Consider the following 13,138-nt stretch of genomic DNA (forward strand, 5'->3'; position numbering starts at 1 on the left):
CAGCGGTCTGCCTGTCAGCCAGCTTGCTGCTCCTCCTCCTGCCCACAGGCCTGCTGTGTGCCCATCTGCTGCAAGCCCACCTGCTGTAGACCCTCGTCCTGTGTGTCCCTGCTGTGCCGCCCTGTGTGCAGACTCGCCTGCTGTGCCCCCGCCTCCTCCTGCTGTGCCCCTGTCTCCTGCTGCGAGCCCAGCTGCTGCCGCCCAGCCTCCTGCGTGTCCTTGTGTTGCCGCCCCGCCTGCGGCCGCCCAGCCTGCTGTAACCTCTCCTCAGGTCAGAAGTCCTGCTGCTGACTGGGCCATACCCCGGGGGTCAACCAGGTCCAAGGTCTTATCTTATGCCTGTGCCCTTTGCAGCCCCCTTGTTCTAGTCCCTGACCCTGGTCAGGCAGCTGCTGCCTCTGAGAGTGGGGTCTCTATGTGGAGTCCCTCAGTCTCACTGCTTCATGGCTCTTGCCTTCAGGAGGTGTCCCTACCTCCCTCTGGTACTGTCCTTCCCTCCCAGTCTCTGCCCCAGGTCACTGGCCTCAACTAAACCTGTCAGCTCTTCCTCAGGCGCCAAATAAATTCACATCTTCCTTGCTTCTGATTTTTGGCAATTACAAATAAAGCTTCTAAATATAAACTTCTGTGTGTGAATTTTGTGTGGACTTAACTTTTCAACTCCTTTGGGTAAATGCCCAGGAGCATGATTGCTGGATCATATGAGCATATCGCATCCTGTGAGAAGGAGCCAAATCGTCCTCCGAAGGGGCCATTCCAGGTTGCATTCCCAGCAGTAATTAATGGAGCTCCTGTTGGTCCATGTGGTGTGGTCGGTGTTTTGGGCCTTACTGTCCTAATATACGTGTAGTGTTTCTCCTGCTGTTTCAGTTTGGACTCTCTAACGGCATGCATATCAAGGGGAGTATCTTTTATATGCTCATTTGCCCTCTGCAGCTCTTCTCTGCTGAGGTGTCCATTCAGCTCTTTTATCTATTTTGAAATCAGATTGTTCATTTTCTTACTGTTTAATTTTAAAATGTCTTTATACAGTTTGAATAATAATATTTCTGAGGTGTGCCTTTTAGAGATATTTTCTCCCAGTGAATCTTCTCATTCTCTCAGGGTTCTATGTCAATTTAAAATCATTCCAATGAAGAAAACTGCAGGCCCAGATTGTTCACTGGTAAATCTGAGCAAAACATTCAAAGAAGAAAATTACAGTTCTACACAATCTCTTCCAGAAATAAAAGACAGAACACTTTCCTATACACTTTAAGAAGTCAGCATTCCTTTGATATCCAAAACAAGATAAAAGAAGGAAAAGAAAAATGCATTCCAATATCCTTGATGAATATAGACACAAAAATTCTGAACTAAATATCAGGAAATCAAATACAATAATACATGAAAGGATAACATACTACAACCAGAGGGATTGTCATTTTTCATTCCAGAAAGGCAAGGCCAGCTCAGCGAAAATCAATGCCATTTACCATATTAACTGATTATACAAGAAAAACAGTGATTATCTCAATAGATATAAGAGAAAAATTTATAAAATTCCAACATTAATTCATAGTTTTTAAAAAAGTTCTTAGGATCAGCAAATGGCATAGTGGTTACATTGCTGGAGTCCCACATGGCTGACTGCAGGTCAAGTTCTGAGCTCAGTGGCTTGAAAAATCACACAGGGCACGTGTGTGTATGTGCCCAAGATCCTGGGAGGAGAATGGAGATAGAATTGTGACAGAGCCATCCTCCCTGGGGAGTGATTTCTCACTTTCTCTCTTACTATCTCTGTCTATCTCTCTCTCTCTCTCTCTGGAAAGCACATGCGCCCTAAGGCAATAATCTCTCTCTAAAAAAGACCCCCAAAACAACTCTCAATGAGCTAGAAATAGACTAAGGTTCACTTTTTAACCTGATATAATGTGTCTGTGAAAGACACAGCCAACATTATACTCAGTGGCAACAGACTAAATGCTTTTTCCCTTAAAACCAGGAGAAAACATACAAATATTCTACCACATCTATTAAAGTAATGGTAAAGCCCCCCACACACCTCAGTCCAGTGCAACCAAGTAGCAAAAAGAAAAAAAGAGCCATATGCATTAGAAAGAAATGAACAATTGTCTATTCACAGAGGGCATGATCGTTTACATGGAAACCCTCAGAATCTACAAAAAGACTCCTAGTGCTATAAGAGAATCTAGCAAAGTTGTTATCAACAAGCTGATTCTAAAATTTATTTGGTGATACAGATAAACTAAAATAGCCCCCAAAACTGAAAATAAATAACAAACCTGAGAACTCATATTATCTGATTTCCAAATTTACTTTAAAGCTACAGTAATCAGGGCCATATTTTGTTGGCTAAAAAAGTAAGAGATCAAAAAAAGAGATATAAGAGAAAATGGATCAATACAAATAAAGTCAACTAATTATTTGACAAAAGTGTAAAAGCAACTTAATAAGACATATTATTTGAGGGACCAGAAGATGGCACAATGGTTACGTCGCTGGACTCCCATGTAATTGAGTGCGGTTCGAGTCCTGGACTGGGCAGTTTAAAACTCATGTCAGGCGTGTGTACATGAGAGGACAATGGAGAAAGGACTGCAGCGTGGCCATCCCCCTTGGAGAGTGATTTCTTACTTTCTGTCTCTCTGACTCTCTGTCTCTCTGTCAGCGCACATACCCTATACCAAAAATCTCTCTTTAAAAAAAAAAAAAAAGAGAGAGAGATCATTTGAAATAATTGGATGTGTATGCATATATGCAAAACAAAACAAAAAAAGAAAGATAAATCTCTTATCTTTTGTTAAAAATTAAATAAAAATTGATCATAGACCTAAATGTAAAATGTAAAAAATATTAACTTTTAGAAAGAAAATTAGGCAAAATCTCTGTGACCTTGTGTTAGGCAAAGAGTTGTTAGAGTCAACCCTGAAAGCATGATCTACAAAAGAAAAAGTTGATAAATTGGACTTTACCAATATTAAACTCTATTGTTCTTCAAAAGCCACTGTTAAGATAATGAGAAACTAAGGACTAGATCCATGAGAGACTAGATGAAAATATTGTAGGTCATACATCTGATGAAAGTACTTGTATCCAATATAAGGACTCTCAAAATTAAATATCAAGAAAGCCTAGTGAAAAAAATGAGGGCCTAAAGATTTGAAGAAAGGGAACCAGCAGTTAGTGTAATGGCTATGTCGCTGGACTCCCACGTGGCCGACCGCGGTTCACGTCCCGTTATCCGGTGGCTTAAAACTCACGCCGGGCGCATGTGCGTGAGTGCCCAGGATCCCGAGAGGAGAATGGAGGAGAAGGGATTGTGACCATCCCCCCTAGGGGGTGATTTCTCGCTTTCTGTCTCTCTGTCTGTCTGGCGAGCGCATACGCCCTATAGCGAAAACCTCTCAAAAAAAAAAAAAAAAAAAAAGAGAAAAAAAAAAGATTTGAAGAAATAGTATACCAAGAAAAGATGCACAATAAGTACATAAAAAGATGCTCAATGTCTTAATCATTAGGAAAAAGCAAATTAGAACCACAGTGAGTACAGCACACGCACCTACTTACTGGAATGGCTAAACATAACTAGACTGACCATGCCATGTGTTGGTAAGCATGTGGAGAAACTGGAACTCTCATACTCTGCTTGTGGAAATGTAAAACACTACAATTGTCCTGGAAAAATTGCTTGGCAAATAAGCACATTAAATATGCTCACCATATCTTTAGTCATCAGAGCAATGCAAATCAAAATGACAAAAAGATACCACTGTACATCTTTTGGAGTGACTGAAAAATTGTTTTAATTGAAACAAGTGATGCCAGGAATGTAGAGCAACTGTTGGGTTATTGGAACAGTCATGGTGCATTTTTGCATGGAAGGCATATAAAAACACATCACAGTTGTTCCAACAACCCAATAGAATTCTCATGCATTGCTGGTGGAAATGCAGAATGGTACTGCCACTTAAAGAACCTGGTAGTTTCTTATAAAGTTGAATATGCACTAACTGTAGGACTCAGCAATTCTATCCCTAGGTATTAATGCTAGAAAAATGAAAACACATAATGATGCAAAAACAAAACAAAACAAACAAAACACTAACAGGAAACAATGAAAATAAACTTCAGCTATCCAATGGCTAAACAAACTGATAAATCCATACAATGGGATACACCTGAGCAATAAAAAGAAATAAACTGTTGATGTACATAGCAACCTAGATGAATTCCAATTGCCTTTGCTAAGTTAGAGAAGACAGCGAGAAAAGGCCACATACTATATGATTCCATTTAGTGATCCACATGCTGAATTCAAAACTGAATTTATATGATTTATATGACATTCTAGAAAATACACAGGGAAGGGGAGTGGTCAAAACTAGGACATTTTTGAGAGGGTGGGAGTCCTTTGTGTGGCATGGTGGAGGTACATACAGTATTCTACTCATTGTCAAAACTCACAGGACTACATCTGGAGGAATGAGCTAATTAAATGGAGGAGGAGGAATTATGTTGTGGACAGTCACTTGGTTCTGTAAGATTAAATAAGCAGGTATGTTTCCTCTACCTGAAGAAGTTAACAAACTTAAATTGATTTTTACTGATTCTTTTTGTTATTCATTACTTCTTGCACCTACTTTCCATTGAATTTGCATTTTGTTTTGTGAAATTATGTGCTCTCAAGATGTTTTCCAAGTTGTATGATTACAAATGCTTTAATTTCTTTTACATCAGATGATTAAGTGGAGTTATATCTATATTATAATGCCAGAGGGCACATGTACTCTCTAGAGAGAGCCAAAAAGACACAGAGAGAAGGAAAGAGACAAAGCAATCCCCAGCAGGACATGGATGTGTCACAAACTCTTTTCCATTTCTCTGTCCTGTTGGGATTTGGGGCATACATGCACATGTGCCTGTGTTTTTCAACCTGCTGGTCCAGGACTTGAACTGCATGGTTGGCCATATGGGATCCAGCTCCCTTAATCACCAGGCCACAGTGCTCACCTTAGAGTTACATTTTCCAGGTTATTTTCCCTTAGATTATAAAGATTTGGTTCAACTGTCTTTGAGTTTTCAGACTTCCTCAGTTAAAGTGTGAGGCGAATACCTCTATAGCCTTTTAGGGTTTTTGTGTTTGGTGTCAGATATCTCATCATCCTGTCTAGACATGTACTCTTTGCCAGTTTGTCCCATATTTGGTCAGATTTCAACTCTGAAGACCAGTCCTTCCTTTCAGCTCTGGGTGAATTGACTTTCCTTTCTCCTTTGGTTGCCCTTCCGATGTGGAAATCCAACTTGGGGAACGTTGTACCTTCTGGAAGTATCATCTCTGCTCTGCTGTCCCCCTCATGCCATGCTGGGCTTTGCCTGCTCTTCTGTCCCCTGGCCTGTCCCACTGCCCAGCCTTTCCTGTCAGCCCACAGCTGAAGAGCTGCAAGGGCCCTTGCTCTGCTCGACTGTTGTCTCCGTGTAGCCCAGGTACAGGGACTCAGATTCACAACTCTCACCTGCCACCTGGAGAGAATCCGGGGGAGCAAGACACAGACATCTTCAGCTGCCTGTGGCGGGGGCTCCAGAAATATCTCCTTCCCCAAGATGTTTGTTCAAAGCACAAACACAGACTAAGGCATCAGCGGCCCTCAGCCAGAGCCACATGTTGCCAGACTGAGCAACCTCTGTTGTGTAAATAAACCAAAATTAGCAGGAGTTCCCAGACCCAGCCCACAGCATTAACAAGGAAGAGGTTTGTTGAACCTCCAGGTACAACAACACACACCAGCCAGATATAAAAGGCCAACAGCCCTGAGCATTTCACACCCTCACACACATTCACTCATCACTCACACACTCACTCCTCTCAGCTCAACCACCCACACGTCCACTTCTACCATGTCTGTCTGCTCCAGCAACCTGAGTTACGGCAGCCGGGTCTGCCTGCCGGGTTCCTCTGAGTCCTGCACTGGCTCCTCCTGGGAGATGGATGATTGTCTGGAGAGCTGCTGTGAGCCCCCCTGCTGCACCTCCAGCTGCTGTGAGCCTTCCTGCTGTGCCCCCAGTTGCTGTGCACCGGCCCCCTGCCTGACCCTCGTCTGCACCCCAGTGAGCTGTGTGTGTAGCCCCTGCTGCCAGGCAACCTGTGAGCCCAGCCCCTGCCAGTCCTGCACTCCCTCGTGCTGCCAGCAATCTAGCTGTCAGCAGGCCTGCTGTGTGCCTGTCTGCTGCAAGCCAGTGTGCTGTGTCCCCATTTGCTGCAAGCCTGTGTGCCCTGTTCCTGCTTGCTCTGAGGCTTCCTCTTCATGCTGCCAGCAGTCTAGCTGCCAGCCAGCTTGCTGCTCCTCCCCCTGCCCGCAGGCCTGCTGTGTGCCTGTCTGCTGCAAGCCAGTGTGCTGTGTCCCCATTTGCTGCAAGCCTGTGTGCCCTGTTCCTGCTTGCTCTGAGGCTTCCTCTTCATGCTGCCAGCAGTCTAGCTGCCAGCCAGCTTGCTGCTCCTCCCCCTGCCCGCAGGCCTGCTGTGTGCCTGTCTGCTGCAAGCCCATCTGCTGCAGACCCTCGTCCTCTGTGTCCCTGCTGTGCCGCCCTGTGTGCAGAACCGCCTGCTGTGCGCCCGCCTCCTCCTGCTGTGCACTCACCTCCTGCTGCCAGCCCAGTTGCTGCCGCCCAGCCTCCTGCGTGTCCCTGTGCTGCCGCCCCACCTGTGCTCGTCCAACCTGCTGCGGCCTCTCTCCAGTCCAGAAGTCCTCTTGCTGACCAGGCGGTACCACCACGCCAGTTGACTACAGGCTGCACCTGGGAACTGACTCCTTGTCCTAAATGCTGCTACCAATTAAACCATTTTCTGGAGACTGCTCCTAGGCTGAGGGACGTGGATGGATTAAATGTCCATTTTTAATGCTGAGGCACTGGGAAGTGAGTGCTTCTAGAAAGTCCCCAAGGTGGTGGTCCCCTCTCCATGTTCCTGTTCCCATGAGGGTCAGCTTAGCCTTTATCTGTCCTCTTTAGTTGGGTGTCACTGAACCTTCTCTGAACACATTGCAGCAATCCAGCCAGTAAACGCTCCTGACTTTGAAATGGCTCTGAGTTCTACGTGTCTGTTACTGGTACTTCTTGTCTGGAACACATGCCCACCTTTCTCTTTTGTACACACACCCTGCTGATCTTCAGGATCTGTGCCCACAGGCTGTGGTCCCAGGGGTTCAGACTGAGCATCAGAAGCTGGGTGGGCTTTACAGCCACTCAACCCCGTGAGGCTTCTTGGCTTTATCAACCTTCCTCATTCACATGATAGCTATCTTTGTTCGTGTGCTTTTGTATCTTCTCCTATCACAGGATACTTATCAAATCTGAATAATATCTTCTATCAATAGATCCACGTCTTTCCAGGGAATGCTCAAATGCATTCCAGGCTTCAAATCAGACATGTTCAGTTGTGTATTGCTTAAAATCCTTGCTCATGCAGTGGTCTGGTGGCTAGGACACACTGGTATTGGGTATCCGCTGCTTAGAGTAGAGTGAGCAGAAATGCTCTCTCAGCCCCTTTGGACCTCTTTGCAGTCACATCCGTCAGAATTACTTTCTGAGGTCTCCAAATGTTTGGCAGTAAAAGCAGAGAGCAAACACATTAAAACTGCAGTTCACATGTGGAACCAACTGGATCAGCCAGAACAGGACAGTGATGCTTTCTGGTTATTTTAAGAAGTCTTTAAAAATTATGTTTGAAGTAATTATGTGTCTGAGCCAGGAGGAAAAGGAGCCAATGGAGGAAGAACTGACTCTATTTTAATGACTATAAAATCAAAATGTATTTTGGGGCCAGTAGGTAGTGTGGTGGTCAAGGTGCTAGATCCCACATGGCCAACTTCACAGTTTGGATCCTGGAACTTGTGGCTTGAAAAACACACTGGGTACATGTGCATGCATATCCTAAATCCTGAGAAGAGAATGGAGAAGGGATTGTGGCATGGTCAAGCCCTCAGGGGAGTGATTTCTCACCACTTTCCCTCTCTCTGTGTATCTCTGTCTCTCTCCAGTGAGTACACGTGTCCTATGGCAAAACTCTATAAAAAAATGTTGAGTCCCAGACCCAGCGGCTTAAAACTCACACTGAGTGCATCTGTATGCGTGCCCAAGATCCAAAAGGAGAATGGAGGAGAAGGGACTGTGTTGTGGCCATCCCCCCTGGGGGGTGATTTCTCACTTTCTATCTCTCTGTCTCTGGCAAGCACATGTGCCCTATAGCAAAATCTCTCCCCAAAAGAAGAAAGAAAGAAAGAAAGAAAGAAAGAAGAAAGAAAGAAAGAAAGAAAGAAAGAAAGAAAGAAAGAAAGAAAGAAAGAAAGAAAGAAAGAAAAAAAAAGAAAGAAAGAAAGAAAGAAAGAAAGAAAGAAAGAAAGAAAGAAAGAAAGAAAGAAAGAAAGAGAAAGAAAGAAGGAAAGAAAAAGAAAAAGAAAGAAATTCAAAATCCAGGATGAAGAGAAGGTTTACGTGCCAGAGTGAGAGCACCCAGTTTTCCACAGCACAACTCAATATGTTGAATGTAACACATGAGACCAGAGAGTTAAAAATGACACCAGAGGGTCCAGCCTGATGACACAGTTGGTAGCAAACAGAGCTGCAGTACTGGAAGCCACATGCTCACTGTGGGTTTCAGTCCCCAAGTCTGCCTGAAACCACACAAGACATGTGCAACCCTCCCAAGATCTCATGAGCCACAGGGCTGGAGAAAGGGGATTACAGTGTGATGAGACCCTATCAGGGTGCCACCCCCTTTCCTCTCTGAGGCTCTGTCTTATGTGTATATGCGCTGTTATTATGAATAAAATAAATAAACTTTAAAAAATAAAATAAAATCACCAGAGCATTATAATTCCGTGGAAGGGTCTTCATCAGTGTAAAGTGTGCTTCCCTTTGGGTAAGCCAAGAGGAAAGGTTCACTCCTGGTCAAAGTACTCCATTCATTACCAAAGCCCGTGCTGTGATCAGAAAGTAACTCCCAGGGGACCAGGGAGGAGTGGCAGCAAGTGTGGGCAACCGAGGCAAGAGATGCTCCAGGCTCCCTCCTGTCTCCCAACAAGTCCCAGGTACATTTGTCTGCCACCATTATCCTCGGAGCCTGGGCTGCTGTGGACCAGGGAGGAGCAGCAGCAAGTGGAGCCAACTGAGGCAGGAAGACATCCAGCTGCTTGCCCACCCAGGAATATTTAGAGACTTTACAGTTTTCTGAACTGCTCAGGTGCTTGCACCACATGACTCCTTTTCCTTTTCCATCTGAAAAGGAAAGGATTAGCCCCAAGTGCACCTGGTCTCAAGAGAATGGGAAGGGAATCAGCACCCAGAGGTGGCTATGTACACACTCGTTGACTGGAAGCAAGGCCCTCTACCAAGGACACATGTAAAAAGTAAATTCTTCTTCTCCCCCCTTTCCCCCACTGTACAGTCAACAACAGAAAAGTGGGAAGAAGTGTATAATCCATCAGATGACTAGAAACCAGCGCAAAGACACAAAAAGTATGAGAAAACAAGTAAATGACGCTTTCTCAATGGAACAGAGCAACTCTTCTTCAACCATGGACAACACAAAGGAATTCGCAGGAAGGTCAGAACTAGAGTTCAGAACACTCATGGTGACAGAGATGAGGAAGTCTTTCCAGGATTTGAAGGAGGAGACAGACATCATTTTAAAAATCAATCAAAATTCCTAGAGATAAAGATGGTAACACAGGAAATCAAGACTTCCCTTGAAAGTATTAATAGTAGACTGAACCACACAGAAGACAGAATATATGAGCTAGAAGACAAAACCTTTGACTTAGATAAAGCCACCAAAAATAATGAAAAAATAATTTTTAAAAATGAGGAAAACATATGGGAAATACTAGAGACCATAAAACACTCAACTATTCAAATAATAGGTATCCAGAAGGTGAAGAATCAAACAAGGACTTAGAGGATCTATTCCATAAAATACTTGCAAGTCCTGATGGCTTCACTTCTGAATTCTACAAAACTTTTAAAGAAGAGTTAACCCCCATTCTACTCAAATTATTTCTAAAGATCCAAAAGGAAAGAACTCTGCGAAGTTCATTTTATGAAGCCTCCATCACCCTCATCCCCAAACCAGATAAAGACATGACAAAAAAGGAAAACTACAGACCAATATCTCTGATGAATGTAGATGCAAAAATTATCAACAAGATATAGCAAATTGTATCCAACAACATATAAAAAAGAGTATACATCATGACCAGGTAGGCTTTATTCCAGGGATGCAAGGGTGGTTCAAACTGCACAAAACCATAAATGTAATACACCATTTTAACACAAAGAAAGCTAAAAGCCATATGATCATATCAATAGATGCAGAAAAAACTTTTGATGAAACGCAACATCTCTTCATGTTTAAGACTCTCAGCAAAATCAGCATAAAAGAGTAATTTCTCAACACAACAAAAGTCATCTATGAAAAGCACATAGCTAACTTTATACTGAATAGGGAAACTGAAAGCTTTTCCACTAAACAGTAGTGCAAGACAAAGCTGCCTACTTTCTTTTTCAATATAGCGCTAGATATCCTAGCCAATGTAATCAGAAAAGACAATAAAATAAAAGGCATCCAAATAGGGAAATAAATGGTGAAATTATCTCTATTTGCATATGACATGACTGTACACATAGAGTACCCAAAGGTATCCATGAAGAAACTCCTGAAGTAATGTATGAATACAGTAAACTGGCAGGATACAAAATCAACAGCATTACTATGTAACAAGAATGAACAGACTGAGGTAGATCTGAGGAAAGTAATCCCATTTATCATAACCACAAAAGTACAATATACCTCAGAATGAACCTAATCAAAGAAGGCAAAGACCTCTACAAGGAAAACTATGAAAACCAAGAAAAAAAAAAATCAAAAAGGACAGAAAAAAGTGGAAGGACATCCCATGTTCCTGCATTGGAAGAATTAATATAATCAAAATGGCAAGTCTATCATAATTAATCTCTATATTTAACACAATCCCAATCAAATTACCAGACACATTCTTCATAGATCTAGAACAGACAATAATAGAATTTATCTGGAATTATAAAAGAACTTATATGGCTAAAGCAATCTTACGCAAGAAGAGTGGAGCAGGAGGCATCTCTCTCCCTGATTCCAAAATATATTACTAAGTTGTGATAATCAAAACAGCATGGTAGGACCAGCAGTTAGCGTAATGGCTATGTCGCTGGACTCTCATGTAGTTGACCGCAGTTCGTGTCCCGGATCCGGTGGCTAAAAACTCACAACGGGCGCCCAGGATGCGTGCCCAGGATCCCGAGTGGAGAATGGAGGAGAAGGGATTACGGCACGGCCTTCCCCCATGGGGGCTAATTTTTCGCTTTCTGTCTCCCTGTCTCTCTCTGTCTTTCTGGCGAGCGCACGCGCCCTATAGCAAAAACCTCTCCAAAAAAAAAAAAAAATTAGAAAAAAAACCCAAGCATGGTATTGGCACGAAAACAGACATGTGGGCCAATGAAACAGAATAGAGATCCCACAAATAAACCTCAAAACATACAGCCAACTGATTTTTGACAAAGGGTATCAGTCAATCCAGTGGGAAAATGAAAATGGTTCTGGAAAAACTGGGTATCCACCTGCAGAAAGATGAATCTGGATCCGTATCTCTCACCATTAATAAAACATCAACTCAAAGTGGATCAAAGATCTGAACCTCTGAACCTAAGACCTCAAACTATAAAACTACTGGTAGAAAACTGGAGAAACTCTGAGGACATTGGGGTAGGCAAAGTTTTTTTTTTTTTTTTTTGAAGAGGTTTTTGCTATAGGGCATGTGCACTCACCAGAAAGACAGAGAGACAAAAAGCGAGAAATCACCTCGGGGTGATGCTCTCCCCACCAGCTGCCCCAGAACCCAGAGCAAAGGGCAGACCAGCGTTCTCTCTCCCTAGCTAACCTCTTCATCTAGGGCCGACTGATCTGTGTGGTTCATTATCACTAAGTCAAGCTTCACCGAAGTCGTTTCTAGAGTCTTGTGGGTCCCATTTTATTGCTCTAGATAAGTTTCAATTCTATGTTTAAGGAAGAATGTTTAAGGTCCATAATTAAGCAACTGCTTAAGTCACTCATACAGTGGCTTTAGACTACACATGTTCCATTCTTCCCTAAAAATGCCCCCTCATCACACTCCCTAGGACTCATCAGAAGGACTGGACTCCCAGCATCTCCTTTGGCCTCTCTAACCTACACAGTTCTCAGTTCTGCCTCTAGATTCATCTGAATGACCTCACAGATAGGCCGCCTTAACTGGGACGCAACAGGATATCAGAGCTTGGCGGAATGTTAGCGATGTTTCTCATGAAGCCTGGAGTCCCAGACGATCGAGTTGGAGGTCCCTCGTGTCTCTCCAGGACTCGCTGTCAGATTTCCTACAGGGAGGATGCTGGATGGGTGGGCCAGTCCTTACGGCAGTAGATGTTTCTCAGGCGTGGTTTGAATTTAGCAGGACATCTCCCAGAGAGGGAAAAGGCATACCCAGTCTCAGAATCAGGGAAGATCTTGAGTAGTCGAAGAGGAAGCAAGGGGCTAGATTGTAAGGGAAACAGAAATGATCAAAACACAATATAGGGCCATGTGGGCCTGACTTCTCCTCTCACCTGAAATAGCTAGAAAAATGAACAAAAGGTAGGAACAACTGTTTTCATGCATCAGGATGACTGGCAGTGAGGAACTGGGATCCCTGAGAGAAGGGAAATAAACAAGATGCGCCTAGGGTTGGCCCTAGCTTACTAACAGAGCATCCGGGCTGAGCACCGGGAGTGGGATCCAGATGACTGAAGAACTTAAGGTGGTGGAAGCAGCTGGGATTTGTGAGGTAGAATACAGGAGGAGGGGGCTATCCAGGGCAAAGCTCCACGAGTTCTGTTGCCACATACTGGGCCATTTGTGCAGAGCGCAGAACTCCATGAGGCTGGGCAAAGAAAAATTAGGGTGCTGTAAGGTAAACACGTCAACAGCTCAAAAAGGTCGGGGAACATTTACGCTCCAAACACCCAGACCTCATCAAATATTAGAAGCATTCAGTACAGACCCCAGAGGACTCACAGCTTAAAATCAGGGCTAATCTTTCCC

The 13,138-nt window shown here is 43.7% G+C and overlaps 2 protein-coding genes across 4 annotated transcripts in view; both read left to right on the forward strand.

The window, feature by feature from the left end:
• Positions 1–291, forward strand: part of LOC114006326 (keratin-associated protein 10-3) — a 685-nt gene extending 394 nt beyond the window's left edge. For 2 of the 3 annotated variants that reach the window (XM_027768649.1, XM_027768651.1), the window contains exon 2: positions 8–291. In XM_027768649.1, the coding sequence (XP_027624450.1) occupies positions 8–291 (284 nt within the window). Of the gene's footprint in view, position 1 lies in introns of all 3 variants that reach the window. The other variant, XM_027768650.1, reaches the window with a different exon arrangement.
• Positions 292–5,895: 5,604 nt separating this feature from the next.
• LOC102488551 (keratin-associated protein 10-4) lies at positions 5,896–6,753 on the forward strand. Its single transcript, XM_006169468.1, has one exon. It carries the CDS (start codon positions 5,896–5,898, stop codon positions 6,751–6,753), a length of 858 nt encoding a protein of 285 aa, XP_006169530.1.
• The last annotated feature ends 6,385 nt before the right edge of the window (positions 6,754–13,138 follow it).

Source organism: Tupaia chinensis, unplaced genomic scaffold (genome assembly GCF_000334495.1).
Source record: "Tupaia chinensis unplaced genomic scaffold, TupChi_1.0 Scaffold147038_1, whole genome shotgun sequence".
NCBI lineage: Eukaryota > Metazoa > Chordata > Mammalia > Scandentia > Tupaiidae > Tupaia > Tupaia belangeri.

Excerpts from the sequence above, each read along its gene's own strand:
- LOC102488551 (XM_006169468.1), top strand. The coding sequence starts at position 5,896 with ATGTCTGTCTGCTCCAGCAACCTGAGTTACGGCAGCCGGGTCTGCCTG.